This window comes from Rattus norvegicus, chromosome 5 (genome assembly GCF_036323735.1).
Source record: "Rattus norvegicus strain BN/NHsdMcwi chromosome 5, GRCr8, whole genome shotgun sequence".
Classification (NCBI taxonomy): domain Eukaryota; kingdom Metazoa; phylum Chordata; class Mammalia; order Rodentia; family Muridae; genus Rattus; species Rattus norvegicus.
In genome coordinates, this window is record NC_086023.1 from 83,590,397 (window position 1) to 83,611,126 (window position 20,730).

At 37.4% G+C, this 20,730-nt stretch overlaps 1 protein-coding gene across 2 annotated transcripts in view; it reads left to right on the plus strand.

Moving 5' to 3' along the window:
* Pappa (pappalysin) overlaps positions 1–20,730 on the plus strand; it is a 238,007-nt gene that overhangs the window by 77,039 nt on the left and 140,238 nt on the right. For both annotated transcript variants that reach the window (NM_001401319.1, XM_039109884.2), the window contains one exon: positions 3,856–4,354. In NM_001401319.1, the coding sequence (NP_001388248.1) occupies positions 3,856–4,354 (499 nt within the window). The remainder of the gene's footprint in view (positions 1–3,855; positions 4,355–20,730) is intronic.

Genomic DNA, 20,730 nt, shown 5'->3' on the forward strand with positions numbered 1-20,730 from the left:
GAAAGAAAAAAAAAAGAGAGAAACACTTCTGTACACAGAAAACTGTTACAATTGTATGTTTAGAGAAAAATCTATATTTCACAGGTATGTATTTTTAAAAGTATTTACCATGCTACATTTATAAGCCAAAAACAAGATGGCTGAGTTTGATTAATGGAAATCCCATGTAGCATCACGTATGCAAGTGTTGGGTTTTGCGTGAGACATTGGCATGTGGTGCCACCTGTCTTCCTTCTTTCCTGTATGTATGAATGCTTGCTCCATTATTCTCCATAAAATGTTTCAGGTGTGCTGAAGCTTCTATCTTCAAAAAGAACTTTGGCACCACCATGTCTGTGTTCATATCAACAGCTACAGTGAACATTCACTTAGACATACAATGGATCTCTATATAGATTTTCATAAATTTACACTTGGAACAGCAGAAGTGTGTATACTTCTGTACATGTCTGTGACCTTCTTCCTGATGGACCGCTTATATAAAAATAAGTTTTTTTTAATGTAGTCATCATATATGTGAAAGGATATGTAATGATAACGAACTAACAGGACTTTGTACTGTTTTTTTTTTTTCACATCTTCCCTCTTTTTTTCTATTCTTGTACTCTTCATCACTTCCTCATCTCCTTCCCTCCTTCTTTTCTCTCACTCTGTTTCTTTTTCTCTGGGTCTTACAACCATATATCTAATCAATTTCACAAATGTGTTCATTTCTGACCCTCATTAAGGAATTTAACTCATGGTCTCTGATGAGCTTTTTGACCAAACCATAGATGTGTGCTCTACATTAGCATAAGGATGTCCTTACTGACATGACTGGAATAGAAGATCTATGAACACAGAGAGCACAATTGAAACCTTTCTCCCCAGGAACTAGACTAATACAGAAAATGTACTCAGGACTCTGAAATTATTATTTTAATATATAGATATACATATGATGAATGGGTAGTAGCATGGGTGGGTGGGTGGATAGATGGAAAGAGAAAGATTATTGGGACAGAGGGACAGAAAAATGGATGGATGGGATAATGGATGGATGGACAGATGGAAGGATGGATAGAAAAAGATAAATGATTGGTGAATAGATCGCATCTATTTCTCTAAACAGTGTTTTCTTTAAAAAGACAAGTGTTTTGTCCCTCTTTTGTTTAAAATTTACCATGAGCTCTTCATCTATCTAAGTGTAAAATTCAGGTCCTTTAATGGGTCATACAGAACACTTCCTGATGTTTTGTTTAACCCACTGGCAGCCTTTACTACTTTCTTTTTTGAAACTGTAAGTCTTAACTTGCCTTCTTTCTCACCCATTATCTATATTTGAAATGCTTCCTCCCCGAAAGACTTTCTTTCCTAGACCCTCATTTCTTCTCACGATGGTACTAATATAATTGTGAGCATGTATTAAAGACCCCATTTCATTTGCATTTTAAAACCATCTTATGAAGTAGGTAGCATTGGAGTCGGTATCATAGCCTAAGCAGAATAGTCAGGATTTTAGCTCAGCTCTAATTGCTTTAAAGCCTAACACATTGTTTAGATCGACAGTATCCATGTCTTCTACTAACTAGAAGAGCTTTGCTCAGCTATCTGATGCTTTTTTTGCTCTTCCTTAAAATGAGTTTACTTGCTCTCCTAATACAGAGAGCTGAGGCATGTAATATGATTGGTGCATTGCCTACACGAAAAGGCCAGTAAGTGTAAGAAACGTGGTAGTATTACAAATAGGTTTTGTGAAAGCTATGGTTCTTTTTATATCTAAGAATCTGTCTGTAATGACCATACAAATAGAGTCCTTGCTAAAATTGTTACTCCTATGTGTCTATTTGAGCATAATATTCAGACTTACCTTATCCTTTGGAAAGCATTCAGTCCCTTTGCTGACTAACAAGAAAACAGAAAGGAATGATAAATCAAACAGATTTGTCATCTTTGTTCTCCTGTGGCTTCCCCAACTGATAGTCATTTTCTCCAAGGATGGGAGACAGATCACTTTATCCCTTGCCAATTCCAGGGAAAGCACATGAAAGGGGTGGAATGTTCACCTGGCACCAACCACTGGACATCAGGCTCTAAATTGCTGTCTTCTTTTTATAAATATCATATTCGCAAGAGATAATTGTTAGTTGTTGAACAAATACTGATCAAATATATACTATACTGTGGGTAATCTATACAGACCAGATACTGTACTGATCAAAGGTTCTCAGCATTGAATAAAATAGAACTGTGAAATAGGGACAGAAATATTCAGTCTTATAAGATTTTGAATATGATCTTTATAGTTAATTAGTAATTAGAGGATGTTCTTAATATCATGTAAACTGTTGTTTTTGGTGATAAATACTAGATTAATAAGAGATCCCTGTGTTCTCACAAGCCAAAGTTGAGAGTCAGAAATAGTGGACTGCAAAGTAGATAGGAAGACTTCAGTTAGCTGAAGAATCATTCTGCTTTTTCCTTTAACCAAGAGTTACTTTGAGAAAGCATTTTCTATTAGTAGAGGATGAATGTAATCAAGAAATCTTGTAATTGTGATTTTATCTTCTCGGTCTGCTGTGTTATTTATGAAAATGTTTTTGTGTATTTTCCGTGCCTCCATTTGTTCTCTAATTTTCTTCTATTTGTCACAGTTTGTAGCATGTTGATTCTCCCTCTATGAGAAAGGGTAAGAATGTAGAGGGTGTTAAAAACCTCCACTGTAATAACAGCCACACACACACACACACACACACACACACACAACTGTATTTTTATGCCTATGTTATGATGAGTAATGTTGCATTGTAACGTTAAAACAAAGTATTGTAAGACTAAGGTTGTTTTTCTTCCTCTTTACTTAAAAGTATCCAACATACTTATTCCCTAAACAGACATTACTATCCAGTAATACTGAAGGAACAAATAATATGATTACTAATACAACTTGAAATTATCCTATCTTGTCCTCACCAATGATCTCTGACTGTCACTGGACTTTCTTAAGTTATGATTAATTTTCTCAGCAGCACAACAAAAAGGGTTCTCTGTATGTGACCTCATCAGTAAAGAATTTAGAAATTGCTTCAGACTGTTATCAGTAAAGATGAAGCATCTTTTTTTTCCCTAAGGAAAAGTAGCAACATCAATTTTTTCTTTTCTCACTCCCCTGTCCTTGAGTGAAAGTGGACATAACTCAGAGAAGTTCAGTGGTATGGAATGATCTCATGTAGGGAGATGGAGGAGTACAGATAAAATAACCCCAAATTTGACTTGTAGCTCTGTCATTCACAGTTTATTCTCCTCCCAGGATCTCTGTCTAAAACATGTATCCCATCTTTGCTCCCCTTGTCTGCTAGTTATTTTCTGGTGTTTCTCTTAAGTCTAAGCAAGTTGTACCAGTGTCAATGATACTACTGGGACTCTAATTTTAATGATTCCTGCATATAGCAGGGACTTCATTGTATAAACTTTGGTTTAATTAATTCTATGTTTCTGAACCTTAATTACGTCATTTAGAAAATGAATCTATTCACGAATTAAGCAAACTCATGGGACATAAAAGGTGTTCAGAAGAATATCTCTTTTATTCTTTCTATATAGAACATCAAAGTCTCTCAATGGAAACTTAAGAAGGAAAGTTTGACTATTTTCTTAGGAGGTAGACACTTCACTTCAAATGTTGGGTGACTCATCTGAGATCTGTTTTGCAGGGTTAGGGATGAACTGGTTACTTTACATATAGCAGATTTCGGTGACACCAAAATATACTCTTTCATCTCTAAGTTCTCATCAGACATATCTTTCTCTGGGTTTGTGGGAAACTATGAAAACAAGAATGTAGCAAGAACTCATTTTCATTTCTTTTCTCTATAGGTCACCCAGATGTTGAACAGCCCTGTAAATCCAGTGTCCGTACCTGGAGTCCAAATTCAGCTGTCAACCCACACACAGTCCCTCCAGCCTGCCCTGAGCCACAAGGCTGCTACCTCGAGCTGGAATTCCGCTACCCCTTGGTCCCTGAGTCTCTGACCATCTGGGTAACCTTTGTCTCCAGTGACTGGGACTCCAGTGGAGCTGTCAATGACATCAAACTCTTGACTGTTAGTGGAAAGAACATCTCTTTGGGTCCTCAAAATGTCTTCTGTGATATCCCACTTACCATCAGACTCCGAGATGTGAGTGAGGAGGTATATGGCATCCAAATCTATACTCTGGATGAACACCTGGAAATTGATGCAGCCATGTTGACCTCCGCTGTAGACAGCCCACTCTGTCTACAGTGTAAACCCCTGCAATACAAAGTGCTCAGAGACCCACCTCTGCTGGATGACGTAGGCTCATTACTCCACCTCAACAGAAGATTCATGGATATGTAAGTGCATTCTCCCTCTCAGGAGCTGATAAAATGGATGGGATGTGGAAAATGTGGGGAAAGTCAAAAGGTCTTGGCCTAATAGGAGAAAGTTCATCTCCATCAGGCTTAATTTTATAGATTGTATTCCAGTGCTGAGTGTAGGATTCATGCTAATAAGGTAGAGTTGATATAATGGAAAGGGTCAAGGATGGGGTCAAAGGGGTCAGAGGTGAGGACATTCTCCTGTGATATTCATTTATCTCTCTAAACCTTGGTCTTTTCAATAGCAAACAAGGAAGAGTGGTTGGGATTAACAATGATAAGTCCTTCATTACTAATGAAAATTACTTTTCTGAAAGAGCAGAACTTTGATAATGATTCCTGTTTATATAAACTTGAAGCAGATTTGTGCATTCTGATTGTTTCTCCACTGTATGAAAATGGTAATGTAGCAGCAGCTTCAGGGGGACTTGTGCACATGACTAGGCAACCTCGTGAAAATTTTTCTGCTTGTTGTATTTCCTGAGGTAGAAATGAGTTCTTAACTTCTTTGATCATTAAAGACCTTACAGTGTAGGGATCCACTGATGCTTTTGTGGGTAATAGGGTGGATATTCACCATGCTTGCCTTTAACATTTATCTGTTATGCACTTTTCTGCCATTTTCTTTACATCCTCATGATATGTGCCTTTTAGAAAAGAAGAATTCCTGTCGTGAGGTCATTAGTGTTGTATCTTTCTGTGTGTGCTTATCAGTTTTCTGTTCTTGTGGGGGAAAAAAAACATTGTCACTTGGACATTTTCCTACTCAACATTATTAGAGCCAGGATAGGACATCATTATATGGAACATAGATTAGGGCACAGATGCTTGATTTATACAGTCCTGAAAGCAGCGAGATCTCCATTTTATCGTAGGGTCCATTCTCTAGAGATTAGTAAGTTTATGAATCCACAAATAAATTAATCTTCTTATGATAAATTAATCTTCTTTATGATCCAATCTCCTCCCAAAGGCTGCCACCTCTTCATTTGGCTTCAATGGGAACTGAAGCTTTGATCCATGAATTCTCCAGTGACATTTAAGATCCAAACCATAGCATCCTGTCTACCAGACAGAAGGCTATAATAAAGGCAGTGTCACTCATTCATTTCATGCACTCTACAACCACAGCCCTACAGTCATTATCAATTTGCAAAGAAGGGGGAAAGAGGCATTCAGACATGAGGTCACTTGTTTGGAGAACAGTGAGGAGATTGGAATGCAACCCCAAGTCAATTGGTCCAACTTATGTTCCATCAAAAGAATTGCTCTAACTTCTATTTTGGTCTTAAGTAAAAAATGGTGGCAGCTTAACTGCCTAATTTGAGTGAAGACTCTGTGCAGTCAATCAACAAACCTTACATAATACTTCCTATGTGCACGAAATGTAGGTTGGAACATTGTGAATAATGGAAAGAAGCTGAAGGGACAGATGCTTCATATTTAGCCCTAGTCCACCTTTTTACTAGTATTAGGTAATTCGTCACTGTCTTTGAGTGCTCATTTCTCCTCTGTTTGATAAAATATTGAATTGCATGACTTCTATAAGTTTGTGTGGCTCTCCAGTTCTTAGATGACATGAGACACGATCTCCACTCTGTGTACTCAAAAATATTTACTAGGCCCATCATTAATGGAAACCAAATTCTGGAAGGAAATTTTTAATCTTTTTAAGAGACAGGATCACTTTCGAACACTTTACCAGCACTTCCTTTTAAATGCCAGCAATTAATGGGCACATCTCAGGCAAAACCTCACCCATTCATTGAGTGAGAGATGAAGAGCATCTGTTTAAGAACTTAGAGAGAACACTTGGTTTGTGTTTGAGAATGTACTTAAAACTTAAGTACATTGTCTTTCCGTGAAAATATTCCACAACCCTGTCTCACCCATCCCTCACTTGTCTGGACTGGTGAAGTTCTGTAAATTTGTAGCCACTTAAGACTTCTTTACAAAATAACAGGAGGAAAGAAGTAATAGATGCCTTAAAAACCTCAGTTTAAACATGGCTTTCATTTTTTGCCTTGATTTATGAGTCTCTGAGAACTGACATGAGTTGATAAATCCAGAATGGTGGAAATGAAACTGAAGAAAAGCCATCCTGAATTCTATTCTCTGCTGCATCTTTAACTCACTCTGTGGCCATGGTTGACTCACTTAGTCTCTCTGATCCATAAATGCCTCAGTTCTGTGAGAGTGATAGTGCTCTTAAGTTATAGCCCCTGAGTTAGGTTGCTCCTTTCAAAACCTTAAGATCCTTTTAAATGGCTGACTTCTCACCTTTAGTCTCCCCCACCTGCCTTCTTGTTGATTTAATAGTAAGAGTGAGCTCTAATGATCAGGACTTGTAAACATCTCTGGATGTAATTGTAATATAAAATTTCACACCTACTACTCTTAGGCAGTCTCCTGGCATGGCGGTAGAGCTGCTGCATCAGCCTCCCTCTGTCCCTGGTCAGCCTATTGAATGAGAAATCCCATGCACATGGCCTTTCCAGGCGATTCTCTTGCTGGTTACAATTTAAGAGCTACTGCTCTTAGTGATCCCTCTGGCCCAAGAATGGCCAAGTTTTTATTCACTCTTAAAGGTACTCTTCCAATTTACAAGTAAGAGTGGAGGACCGTCTATGTAGCCTTCTATACAGGGAACTGGGGATGCCAAGAATCACTCAGACAGACCTGTTTGATAAAAGAACTCAACCTGTAGGCTGAGCAGAGGCCATCCCCAGGCCTCTGTGATAGAAACAGTAGTTCCTATGCCACCTCACATCCAAAAACCTCACAATTAGACCCATGCAACAGTATGCCATTTGGTAGGATTTTGGTTTTAGGTTTTGGCACTTGAAGCAAAAGACTTTGTTCAGTCCCTAGTATGTGTTAAGTGCCAAACTAAGGTACTGATTAACCTTCCTGTTTGCCTTTTTTTTTTAAAAAAATGTATTTATTTTTATTTTATGAGTATCTTTTTCCACGTGAACATATATGTACCACAAGAGGATGGAGGAAAGCATTGACTCTCTCAGAAACAGAAATTACGGAAGGATGAGCGCTACCACAAGGGTACAGAGAACAAAACTTGGGTCCTCTGAAAGGCCAGTGAGCGCTCTTAACCATTGAGCCATCTTTCCAGCCCGTTTGCCTTCTGGAGAGTCACCAAAAAGTTCTTGGAGACGGATAATGGAGACGGGCTTTCTCAATTGAACGTATTCAGAATCACTGACAAATGAAAAGAAAATTCATCACGCGAGTCCATCCACTATTTCAACTCCTCTGTTATCTCTCTCAGTAATTTGAGTATCAAACCCCACACAATTATGTGTGAGAGAGAAAGTAAGAGTTAGAGAGGAAGAGAGAGGGAGAGTTTGCTGCTTTTAAGGTTTCTTTTTTTGTATCAAGAAAATTGGCTTTTATACAAGTTCTATATAAAGACTGTTTGGGAGAAAAGAAGAGGGATGTTCCTTTTTCTTCTGACTCAACCCATTACATGATTCCCTTTGACCTTAGTCTCCATTTTTTTCTCTCAACAAAAATATTTACCCTTATGTTATCTGCGCTAGAGATAGTTTCATAAGGTGTGACATTGATGGAGAGAGCCTTCTGTGCTTACTCCATGGAAGTTTCTGGTAGACGGATTACTTTTGGCCAGGACGAGAAAGAAATGTGGAATGGTTCCATCTTCTTGGGAAAAAACAAAAACCAAGAAAACCTACATTGTATGAGAACTAACACTAGCAGAATTAAAGGGCCAGAACCAACTTTGCTAATAACTAACTCAACACATGACACCAAGACACATTTTGTAACCTTTTGGGCCTCAGTTTTCATCCCTATACAATACAAAATGAAGGGCCAGCACATTAAGATTTTGTGTGTGGAAAAGATACCTTAGGTGAAAAATGAGCTTTATACCTTTTTTTTAACACTAAAAACATTCAACAGGAATCGCGTAGCATAGTTAGTCTTCATGAGACTCTAACTGGCTCAGAAAACTTTACTGGAGTCGGTTATCTGTGACCAATGGCAATCGTTTATTTTTTATTTTATTTTATTTTTTGCTTTGGCTTAAGTGTCTTTTTCTCACTTAAGAAGCAAGTAAGAAAACCAAACCTAAAAATGATGGAACCATCTTTGAATGGCTAGGAAATGCATATCCAGATTCAAATTGAGATCTAATTCTAAACTGTCTTGCCCAGCCACTCTACAACACACTCTCACATCAGAAGACACAGTTTAGGAGCTTGAGAAATGCACTGAGTGTCCAGCTTTCTAAGTACAATATATAGAATATGGGGTTACAAGGCAGAAGCCACCAGCCAACAATTAGGTCCAGTGGCCTGCAGCTGTGATCAGAGAGTACACATTACACAGCTGGTTCTCTATGACCCTGAATGAGGTAAAAAGAACAGATTTTTTTGTGAGATTCCTTGGCTTTGATAAAGTCCTTAAATTCTCCAAAAATGAAAAGTATATATAACTGATAGACACATACATAGATATATAGATAGATACATAGACTCATAAATAGATACATATGTACTATATACATATATAATATATAGATTGATAGAGACATAGATACACAGATATGTACATACATAGATAGATATATAGATAGAGAGATACATAGATACATAGATACATAAATACACAACACATAGATGGATAGATACATATATTCACAGATAAATTGATAGTTACATAGGTATATACATATATACACAGATAAATTAATAGATACATAGATAGGTATATAGATAGATGATAGATACATACATATGTACATATATGCATAAAGCGGTGTTAAATCAAACCAGAAAGAGCAAATAGCTGCTCACTCATTGATCTTTGTATCTGTCTATTTCACCCATCTAACAATCCATTCAACAAATCTTCATTGGCTACCTATTTGGTGCTCTGCTCTGTGTTTGGATATGAAGGTGGGGTGGTAATAATTTTTCCAAGTTCTCAGCTACATGGGAAACAGTGTTACCTCTGTAAATGATGCTCTAATGGAAGACTGACTCCAACAACTGAAAAAATGAGATCTAAATTTAGAACTGAAATATAAATTTTTCAAATTCTGTATTGCATTTTTTTTCTTTTAAATTGGATCTGGAGTAGAGGAAAGGGAGGAACATAAAATTCAAAGAGAATCAAAGACCCTAAAGCTTACAGGATGTTTCCTAAGTGCATGTCAGACACTTACTAAAGGCTACACATAGATAGCATCAATGACCTTAATAGTCATAACAATTCCCTTATACCCAGGCTGTAAATAATGACCTGAAACTCCACATAGGGAGGGAGACCATAGAATTTACACAGCTATCAGATCTGAAGCTTGTTACATAGGTGGCTGTGTTGACTATTAATTTTCATTCTTTTTATTAGCAGTGCTCTCCTTTTATTCTCTTCAAGTGCAAAAACAATAACATTCTTACACATTTCTATTTCCCAACTTGCTTAATTGTTTACCGAATTTTATTCACTTACCAATTCTCTCATATTCAGACTGTTGTGCTCCCAAATTTATACCTGCCAGTTTTACCTCACCTCGTTGGCATTCTCAGTGTAAGTTTGGAGTAATGGAATTGTGTTTTCAAGGTGTAGGTATATGTTCTTGTAGCTCTCACTCCAGAATCTACATATCAGATCCCAAACACTTGCTTTAGAGTCCTAAAAACTCAGAAACTATGTTCACCCATGTGAAACCATTAGTTCACGTGTCAGTTTATTTTCTCATCCAACACTATGATGGTTTTCACTTGAATCCAGGTACTTTCTGGTTGCTAAACATGCAATAATGACCAGAGACAAATAAAATGTTCTTGCTTTGATTTATTCTTAAAATACAGTTGAAAAGAGAGTAAGAAACAAGTACTCACATGACAAGGTAAAGCAGACATGTGTTGCCAACTTAAGCCAACATTTAGCTTAATTCAGGGTCAGCTGAAGGCACAGGTGGCTCCTGCCTGCTGTTTCTAGGGCTTTTCAGCTGAATCATCACTTTTTTTCTAAGCCCCATTTGAAGGTCTTTCTATTATATAATTATCCACTTGGTTTTTGTATTTATTCATTTGCCATTCATTCATCCACTAAATAGCCAAAATCCAGCATAATTATTTTCAGTAACACATTTCACTTATCGTCTGTTCTGTGCCATGTACTGTGTTTAGACTAGACATAGCTTTGATCAATCTGTGACTCCATCTCCCCAGTTTAAAGAGAACACAATGGGAATGGACACAGTCAGACATGAAAAGTGCCATGCTAAAAGGAGTACAGTAGGATCATGTTAAACCCAAGGAGTGATGCTAGCCTGGTTTGAAAGGAGAGGATGGCTTACTAGAGTGACATTTACACAGATCTGAAATAGATGGAAACTTTTGCTCACTGAAATTTGCCATGGCTCATGGGTGGAAACCAAGCTATGTCCAGCAAGAATGATGAAAACAAGTGAGAATGAGTAAAGAAACGAGGGGATGGACAAATGAATGAAGACAAGCAGGGAAACTCATAGGTGTACAAGCTCAACCACACAGCAGAGTAGAACCTTGAAATAGAAATAATGGCATTGTGACTCATCTGTCTAGTTCATACATCTATTTCTTTATTATGAAGTTTTCAATTATTATGCAAAAAATGAGTTCCTTATGATAGTTCCATGTTTCTGTATTATTATAATTTGCTCATATTCATCCCATTACCCCACTCTTGCTTTCCCAACCCTTATCATATCTACATCACTCTCCATAACAAGTCAGCAGTGCATAGTTAAGCATAGTTTCGACATTTGAAAAAAAGGAATTCATGATTCGTCTGCTCTTTTCTATCCATTGCTCTCCTTTCCATTAATGATCCATACTTTCATTTCTTCTGTCCCTCAGATAGCTCTCCTTTGTCTTCCATGTCTGTCTGTCCATCTATCTGTGTTTTAGAAGTGGAGCTGTAGTACATCCTGAATTTGACTTACTTGGCTGAACGTGATTCTTCAAGTCCTACCCATTTTCCTACAGTTGAAATCACTTTGCTCTTTACTTAAACTATTCTCTTATCACCACAAAACAAATGTTTCCCAGGTTACTTAGTCAGAAGGCATAAAGATTGGAGTTTATATTGCTTCTTCTTTTTTTTTATTACATATACGAAGGGAAATGGTAGGGCCTGTATTTTTGATGTTCTTTCTTTAAGGAATCTGCTGCAGTGGGTGTTCTTGTACACATTTCCATGTAAGCACAAATATGTAACCATTTGTTTAGGGTCAATATTGGTAAATAGAATTGTTGGCACAGAAACTCTAGACCTTTTCCATTTTAATGGATACCACATACAGCATTCTGAGAATGGAAATCATTGTGCACCTCATTAACTCTTTCCTCCATTTCAATCCATTACTTTGTCCCATCAGTGGTTAATATATATATATATATATATATATATATATATATATATATATATAACATAAATAGTGTACTCTGGTACACTGCAACCTGGGATGTCTTAAGTAAAGAAAGTCTCTTCTGTGATGGGTGAATTGTGAGGATTTGATGTTTTAAACACGCATCCTCTTTTTGTTGAGATGGAAACTTATATTTCTTATTAGTTGATCCTGGTTGCTAAATTGATTGGATTGTGAAATATCTAAAACATTAGCAAAACATGCATCTGAGTGTAATTAATCGAAGGGGAAGACTGACTCTGAATATGGGCTGCATCATATTCTGGGGGCATAGATGGAATGGGAAGGGAAAAGGAGAAAGCCTAGCACACACACACTTTCTCTGCTTCCCAGCTTCATGATACAAGCTATTCTCTGAATTTAACCAGCCTTGCAATTCCATGCTGTCTGTGCTTACTCTTCGATACATTGAAAGGGGTTTTTCTTTGCCCTCTTGGTCTATTTAACACCTTCTCAATGACATATCTTATTCTTGGTTGAACATCTTTTCAAATATTTCCTGGATATTCTCATTTCTCGTTCTGAGAAATCTACATTAATATCTTTAAGATAGCATTCATCTTTCATCTCTTCCGATCTCCATCATTCCCTTTATTAAACAGCGATTCTAATGTCAACCTTCCCTCACTTCATTCAGTAGAGTTAGGATCAAGGTAAAATAGGGTGTCAAGAGGGAATGAGTATTCACAAAGTGGTTACTCTGAGTCATTCTTTATGGGTTGATATATTTATCAAAAAGTTCTTTATTGCACTCTTTGTGCTGGGAACCAGGCCATGTTCTGAAGATAAAATAGGTAACTAGAGCCAATCTGCTTGCCGCCTTCAGTAGAACCTAAATTTAGTCATTGTGATAACCACTCTCATGTGTAGTAGTGTCAACAGCAGCATTTCTTGGTATCAATGCTGACATTACTGCCACCATGTAATAAGCACCTCACAGAAAACCTAGTACTTTTTATAAGTCTACTGATAAAGTCTAGGTGCTAGCACATCTGATTTTCAGATGAAGAATTATTTGGATGCTTAGAGAGATAGCCTTTAATTCAAGTTTCTAGAATTAATAGAGTTCTAACTGCAGTGTCTATCTATTTGCCTGGCCCTGACTCCCAAGAGCTGTACCTGGCAAAACCACAGACTGTAAGCACTGCTGTGATGGCTGATAAAGTACAAAACAGTATTTTGATGAATGGAGAAACTGGATAAAAATAGGTAGTCTTGATTCCAAAAGCAACAGAATAAGAAAAAAACTGAGTGAGGATAAACACGCTTTCAACATTTAAGTAAATGAAGAGGAGGAGGATAAAGGAAGCACAGAAAATGTGTGAACAACAAGGTTTCCAGTAACCCACTGCTGACATGCAGGATTTGGTCTAGCACTCTCCCACATTTACCAAGCAGGATTTTACCAGTGCTCAGAGGTGTTGCCCAGCAAGGTCCCTATGATGAGTAAGAGCTCTTTCTCTAATTCTAGAATACGTACCATTATTCTTAGGTCAACCTAAGCATAGTGGGTAATATCTGACTCTGTATACAGAGAAATGCCTGAGAAGGCCATTTATGGGTCCAACAGCTGGTTGAGACTTTCCTTGAGTTTGCAGTGGCATTAAATACATCTAGTCCAACTCTGGAAGAGTTAAGAAAGCAGAGACTGGCATGACCTCACAACACACAACATCCCAAATAGTACAATTGTTGTAATTCAATGTTGGATTGGAAAAAGAGAAATTGTGAAGTGCACTGTAGTTTGAGAAAGATAGGGAGATGGTGCAACATTATGTGCTAGCCCACAATTAGGAAGCTGGACTCTAGTAACAGTATTCTAGTACTGCTTTTTCTATGTATCGGGGTTGTTGGGTCTTGATCTGTGTACTCAAAACTCCCATCTTTAAAGGAAGGAGCAGGTAGACAGCTATGAAGATCATTTCTGCATCAGACAGCTTGTTGGGACTTTGGTTGATTTCCCATAGGCATTAGGCCATTCTAATCCAACTCTGTAAGAATAAATAAAGCAATGGACCTCAAATCTGGATTCTAGATTAGGTGTAAATCAGATCCGAGCACCAACACTTCTTTCAAGGCTTTAAATGCTATCTCAGACAACAGTAGTGTATTGTAGATATATGTTTCATCAGTGGTATGGGGTAGGTAGTATTTACTCCTTTTCCTCTGTCCTGAACATACAAGGCCAGATATAAAAAAGATAAGTAAATGAGAATCTATCTTCTGTGGCACACCAAAAAGAGATCCAAGATCCATAAGTAAGGTTGTCTTTAGTATATCACATTGCATTAAATGAAACTCATAGAATGAAGAGGACACTAAAGGATCAAAAGACTTTTCAGAACCTCAGTTTTCATTTTCCTAAAGTGAGTCAATTGGGTCAATTAATCAATCTTTTATTAATTCAACAGTTACTTAATTACCACTGTCTATCATGCTCTCTGAAGACTAGCCTTCTGGTAGCTTAGTGTCATTAGTGTGAAAACTGAACCAATAAACAAAGGATTATACAACAGAGGGAATGCTCTGTTAAGGGAATTCCACTGACTAGGATTTGTTCACTTGGCTCTAAGAGTCAGTGAGAAGCCCCTGTGATGGATTGCATTGTCAGCAAAGGTCCATATGGTTTATCCAGAGAATAGAGGGGAGACTGCCTCCTTATGATAATAAAGGGTGAAACTGAGAAAGGATAGTTGAGCAGAAATACCAAAGAATTTGAAAGTGAGCAGATCATATGGCCCCTGAATACTTTGCTGAAGGGTCTAGACTTTATCCAGAAGAGTGGGAGCTATTGGGAATGGGACTTGAAGAACTATAAAGTGCTGATTACATTTGGTCCTACAACATCTCATCATATTTGCACAGTTGGTAGAAACAGGACCAGAAGCAAGTACAAATAGTACTAAAGGAAATAATAACCCACGGATAAACTAACAGACGGTGGCTTTGTTCTACTGGGCTGAGGTAGAAAAGAGTGAGGTAGCTGGGGCTGAGGAAATAGAACTTCATAACCATTCAGAAAGAAGAACCTGAAGTATGGGTTTGGAAATATAGCCATGCTACTGACACCATTGAGTAAGAATAGTGTAGCTTTAAAGACATGCTTAGGTTGAGATTAGAAGAAGTGTTCAAACATGACTTCCAGGTGCTGATCCATGGATCAGAAGCAAGCACTAGTTTCAGATCACGTTGGCCTATTACAATTCTCTTCTGTAGAAAATGAAATGAAATGAAGGCACATATATGATGTACGCATGTATTCTCTCCTCTCTCTCTCTCTCTCTCTCTCTCTCTCTCTCTCTCTCTCTCTCTCTGTGTGTGTGTATGTGTGTCTTGCCTCTATCTCTGCCTGTCTCTTTGTCTCTCTCTTCTCTTTCTCCATCTCTCTGTGTCTCTCTGTTAGCATGTTTGTACACATGCATGCATGTGTGTTGCTATTAAACAAACTGGACCTGTGAGACCACCAGTTTTCATCACCCACTGGTTCTCAAAGCGTAGTCCAATATTCTGAAAGGGTCCCCTGGGGGGCAGTAGGGTTAATCTTCCATAGCACTAATGCCTCTAATGTTACAGGGCTCTGGCTTTGTTTGCTACCCAGGATTAATCATTCACTCATGGGCTCTAATACAAGCCAGACACTACCTCCCCAGGCCTCATGCAAAGCAGTGCCATTCCATTTCCATCCTGATGTCTGCTTTTGCATTCCGGCTGTCAGACTGGGAGACAGGTTTTTGTATTTTTTTTCTTTTGCCCCAAGAAAAAAGTTGGTAACTTATGTAGAAACTTGTTTATCAAAAATGCCATGGAACCCAGGGGGGAAAATGCCAGGGAATTAATGTATAGAAAAGCTACTTTTTTTTCTAGTTTTTGACTTTGTTTTCTGCTACACTGGACTCTGCCATCAACTAGCTGTGTGACTTGCGATGACTTTTCTAGGCTTGGTTCCCATCCATAGACTTGGGACCCATCTACAGTGGGACAATTTGAAAGGTTAGGGTCCTTTTACATTGATCTCCAGAGTTTTGTGTAATTTGCCTGAGCTAAGTTCTAGATACACACTCAGCCATCAAAACTTAGAAAACAAATTTGTCTGAGATGCTCGAGTCTGTTATCTAGAAATTAGAACCCCAAACTCTCAGACTTAGAAGGAACACTGAAAATCATCTAATCCAAACTGACTTTCACAAAAGAAATAATTAAGCCAAGAAAAACAAGATAACTCCTTTAGTCATTTGGTGGTAGAATGGAGAGCACTCAGGTCTCCATCCTGCAAGCTATGTGTTCGTTACCAATATAGCAAGAATACTAGAGTCTGGCCACACCTTGGGATTCCAATAGGAACTCAGCTCTTCCTGATCATGGATCTTCTGTACTTGCTCTGTCTGAAAATGTAGAAAGTTGATGTAGTAACCTCATGGCAGCTGGGGCAGGTAAAGAGCTGCATAGGAAATAAATAAACACATCTGGTCAAGTTCAAGGTCTATGCAACCATCCAGGAGTTCTCATTTCAAAACAAACTCAACCTTGTAGGTTCAGGCTCTCCCCACCCCAACAGAAATGTAACTTCCTGCTTCTAAGAAGCAAGACTTATAAAGTGGCTCAGAAGAGTCTGCAGACATCAAATAGTTCTTACAAAATAGCGTTTTGATGAGTTAAGTGTAAATGAATCAGAAACATAAGGATTACATTTCCCCCAAGCACACATGGGTTTCAAAATTGAGGGGAAATGTAGCCTGCTAACAGCACGCGGGCTTTCACCAAACCCAAAGCGTCCGTGGGGATGGTGGGGGCAGAGAAGAAAGGGAAGCCCAGCCCCCAAATAGTTTTAGATCTGGTGCCAAATTCAAAAATGCTGTTGGGCTTGCCCTCTGCCAGTAATAAAACTGCTGGCCACCCAGAAAGGCTATGGGGAGGAGAAAGGAGATTGCTTTTCCCACTGGCCCCTAGTCCTCAGTAACTCCTCAGAGCTGCTCAATCACCAGCTGTCACTGGGTCCCTGTGCTGGACTGGCTGGCCCCAACTTGGCCTCGATTTTCACACTATACTGCATGCCTTGTTTACATCCAACTGTATCTGGTGTTTTGGCTTCCAGAGCCCTTGGCGATCATGCAGCTTGTCAAGAGCCTCTGTTCTATAATCAAGTGACCTGTCTATCACCAGCAAAGTGTTTGGGGAAATTGTCACAGACCTCTTTCAGTTGCCTTCAGAAAAAAAAATGAGTGTCCCTTGGGAATGCTTTCCTCTCTTTTACTTTAATGCTATCCAGGTGTGGACTTTCCCCCAAAATGGTACATATACTCCATTCAGATCTCAGCATGACACAAATAACCAATAAAATCACAAGATGCCTGTTATGCCAGGATCTTAAGCTCAGAATCTTTTATAATTTCCACATTGTCTCTCCATTCTTCCCCTTATGTTTTATTTCACTGCACCAAGAAAGTTCATTTCAATTGGTGGTAAAAGATAATTAAAACAAAATAACAAAGGCCTTGGCTGCAAACTGTTAGTTTTATTAAATTTGCTACTGGGCTTTAAATTGGTAGCAGGGCAAAGCTTTGGACGATTGTATCAAAGGCTGCTGGAATTAAGCAGTTGTGTGTATATATATTTGCTCTTTTCTGGGTCTTCCATGGAGTTAAAAGCAGCTTTGTCAATATGAAAAGAATGAGTTTTGCATTACCTGTGTCAGAAAGTCTATCTTAGTCCCATTGGGAAGGAATCCAAATCCTCAGTACGGTCTCAGATCTTGACATCGCTTTCTTCACTTGTTGAACTCAGATCATGCACTGGAGGCCACAGTGGTTATTGCAAGGAATAAGATGATACCTATTGAAAAACAAAACTATGAATCTTTCTTAGCAATAGGACCTCAGTCACTTGTATAGAAAGAATGATGTCTTCCAAGTGCCTGGACTGGAGAGAGGAGGAAGGATGGATGGAGAGGGATTCTTGATCTATGCAAAGGATGGATTTTGACTCAATACCCCAACTACCATTAGCACACCTAAATTTTGAGTTTGACAGGTGCAGGTAAGGAAGAATTAAGGGCAGTCACTGCATCAATTCTGCTCTTATTTCAATGGATTTCCTACTATGATTGGAGGTCCCCCTTTTGATTCTATAATCTGGCTTGACCATTGTAGTAAAAGTTTTCTTGTCTTGTGGCTAATTTGAAGGTTCAGTCTAAATAAACTGTTCTTTATCTTAAAAATTTTACCTATGCCTTGTTCTATATCATTCTTACTGCTTAAAACACCACAGTCAATATTTATGTCTTCTGATATTCTCCCTCTATGTACTATTTCAAACTATTAATTTACTTAGTAGATACTTCTGGAAAACTGTTATGTCCCAGATGCTGTGCTGGAAACTGAGATATAATGTGACCTGTGTCTTCAGCAAGTAAATAGATATCCAATATGATGGATAGAAATTGGTTGGTTTTATTAAATAAAGTACAAGGAACTAAGGATTTATACCAAGAAACCAACTCAGTGTAGATGCCAAGAAGGAATTCTATACAGTCCTCTCACGCTTTGAAGTCAATGACAGTATCTTCATTTTGTGTAATTTGTCCTCCCTAGACTGCATGTTTTCTAGTTCAGTGAGGACAAACTAAACAGACAGAACTGAATTGTCCAAAATCACAGCAAAGTTAATGAAAGAATCATGGCCACTCTTTGTGACAGTTGATCCAGGACCAATTGCTTGGCCTGCTTTTTATGCTACTCCTTCCAAAGAGAGTACTTTGTACCAAATGTTTAACAACTATCCTACCACCAAAGTCACTAATAAAAAAGTAGAACAAAACATCTCCCAACCTAAAGTAGAAATAGAACTTTCCTTTAATTCTTCATAGTGTTAAACATTGGAATTAAAAACTTTATGGCAATTATCTATGAAAATCTTGAGTGTATGTAATTTTACTGAGTGTTAAGAAAGACATTCTTTTAGTAGACTACTCAGAGCTTAACCATCACTCCATGACGTATGGCATGCTATTGGAGGCTTTACCTCTCTTTAAATAAAGCAGGGTATGAAAATACCTATTATAATGTCAAACTTACATCCTCTATTCAATAGACAACATTGCTTCTCTCCACAAGCCAGCTGTCTGAATTCACACCAAAGAAAACCATTGTCAACTCATTGCCAGGAAAAACAAGTCTCTTGTTCTTTTGACTTAACTTCTGACCTTTCTGCAGTCACTTGAGCACGGAACACTTCTTTGTAAGAGCTCATCTAGGAGGCTCTCCTCTTCAGCCCAGACAATAGTCACCTCCTTCAGTAAACTCTGAACTTATTATAGGAGGCTAAATGTGTCCATTTTAATATTTTCCCTTCTAAGGAACACCTTAAAGATAGCACCACTTTTGTTTGTTTGGTTGGTTGGTTTGGTTATTTATTTATTTATTTATTTATTTATTTATTTATTTATTTAGAGACAGATGTTCACTGTATAGCCCTTGTCCCAGCTCCATAATCTAGACTGGCATACTTACTTCTGCCTCCCAAGGCATGGTGTTAAAAGGATATTTTACCACCTCCCACCACATTTTATTCACTTTGTATCCCAGGAATGAAAGATATCCTAGGATGACTAAAGGAATGGCATGTGGATAGATGAGTAGATAAACTAATGAAATGGTACCTATATATTGTTCAGGATGTGAAAAAAGAAAGTAGCTAGCTAGATTGACTTCTGTGTACTGATGAACCTTACAGATTAAATTGTGTTATAAATTAATGATCTTATAGTACATTCTACATTTCTATGCATTAAAAGATAGATATAAAGGTGTTTACAGGGTTATGATCAGATATTTTATTTTTAAAGTAAGTAATTTTCCATAACACTTTAATTTATATTAAATAGTAGGTAATATAATATGGATCAATAGTCAACAAAAATATGTCCCAGAAAATGTCAGCCCTCACTCTAAAGGATGAGGCCAGGCTTCATGGTAGAATAAACCCTATGTTCAAGTATCAATAACATAAAAAAATCACTCTACCAAACCCCCAAAACATTAGGGTTGCATTTACTTTCTTATACATATCTACATAAAATATAAAATAGATGTCATTCTGTATAGCAGATCTCTAAAGCATTTAGAGCCATAAAGGGGAACATGGACTCTCTTTGAATGTTATCTCCTGAGCTGTATTTTCCTTCAATCTATGGCTCACTATTGTATGTTTATCCAAGAAGTCAGCTAGAATATATGACCAAGTTAGTGGTCCTAGAATCCAACTGTTTGGCTCATATCTTACCTTTAAATTATTATCTCTTCATTTCAGAGAGATTATTGAAATATCCTTAGCCTCAACTTAAAAATACAAAGCACATGAAGATTTGGTGGTAACCTAGAAGGTTATTATCTACAAAAAGATATTTATTCTTTTAAATATAACCGTTTGGTAAATTATTATTTTTTATTTTACAAATAAAATATATTTTACAAATATAGATATTTAGAATTTACTATATGCATGAGACAAATAAAAGTCAACAAATATTAAGGAATTACCATTTTATGGAAGACGATTTTTATGTTTATTTTTACTATATGATTCCTGTTAGGATACAAATAAAGAACTAACTAAATAAAGACTATAAAACTTTCAATTGAAATTTATGACTAATGATCAATAATTTTATGTAAGATATTATGAAAGAGAATTCAATAATGTATTCACATCCACAAACTCATAGAAACACACATACTGAGTCAAAGCTGAATTATTCTAGCATTACAGATTACTTTAATATTAGATCATCTGCTATTATAATCCAAATTACTAAATTAACATACTGAAATATACATACATTAGATACATATATATGCAGAAAAAGGATGCTTAATGGGGAAATGCTCTCTTACCATAT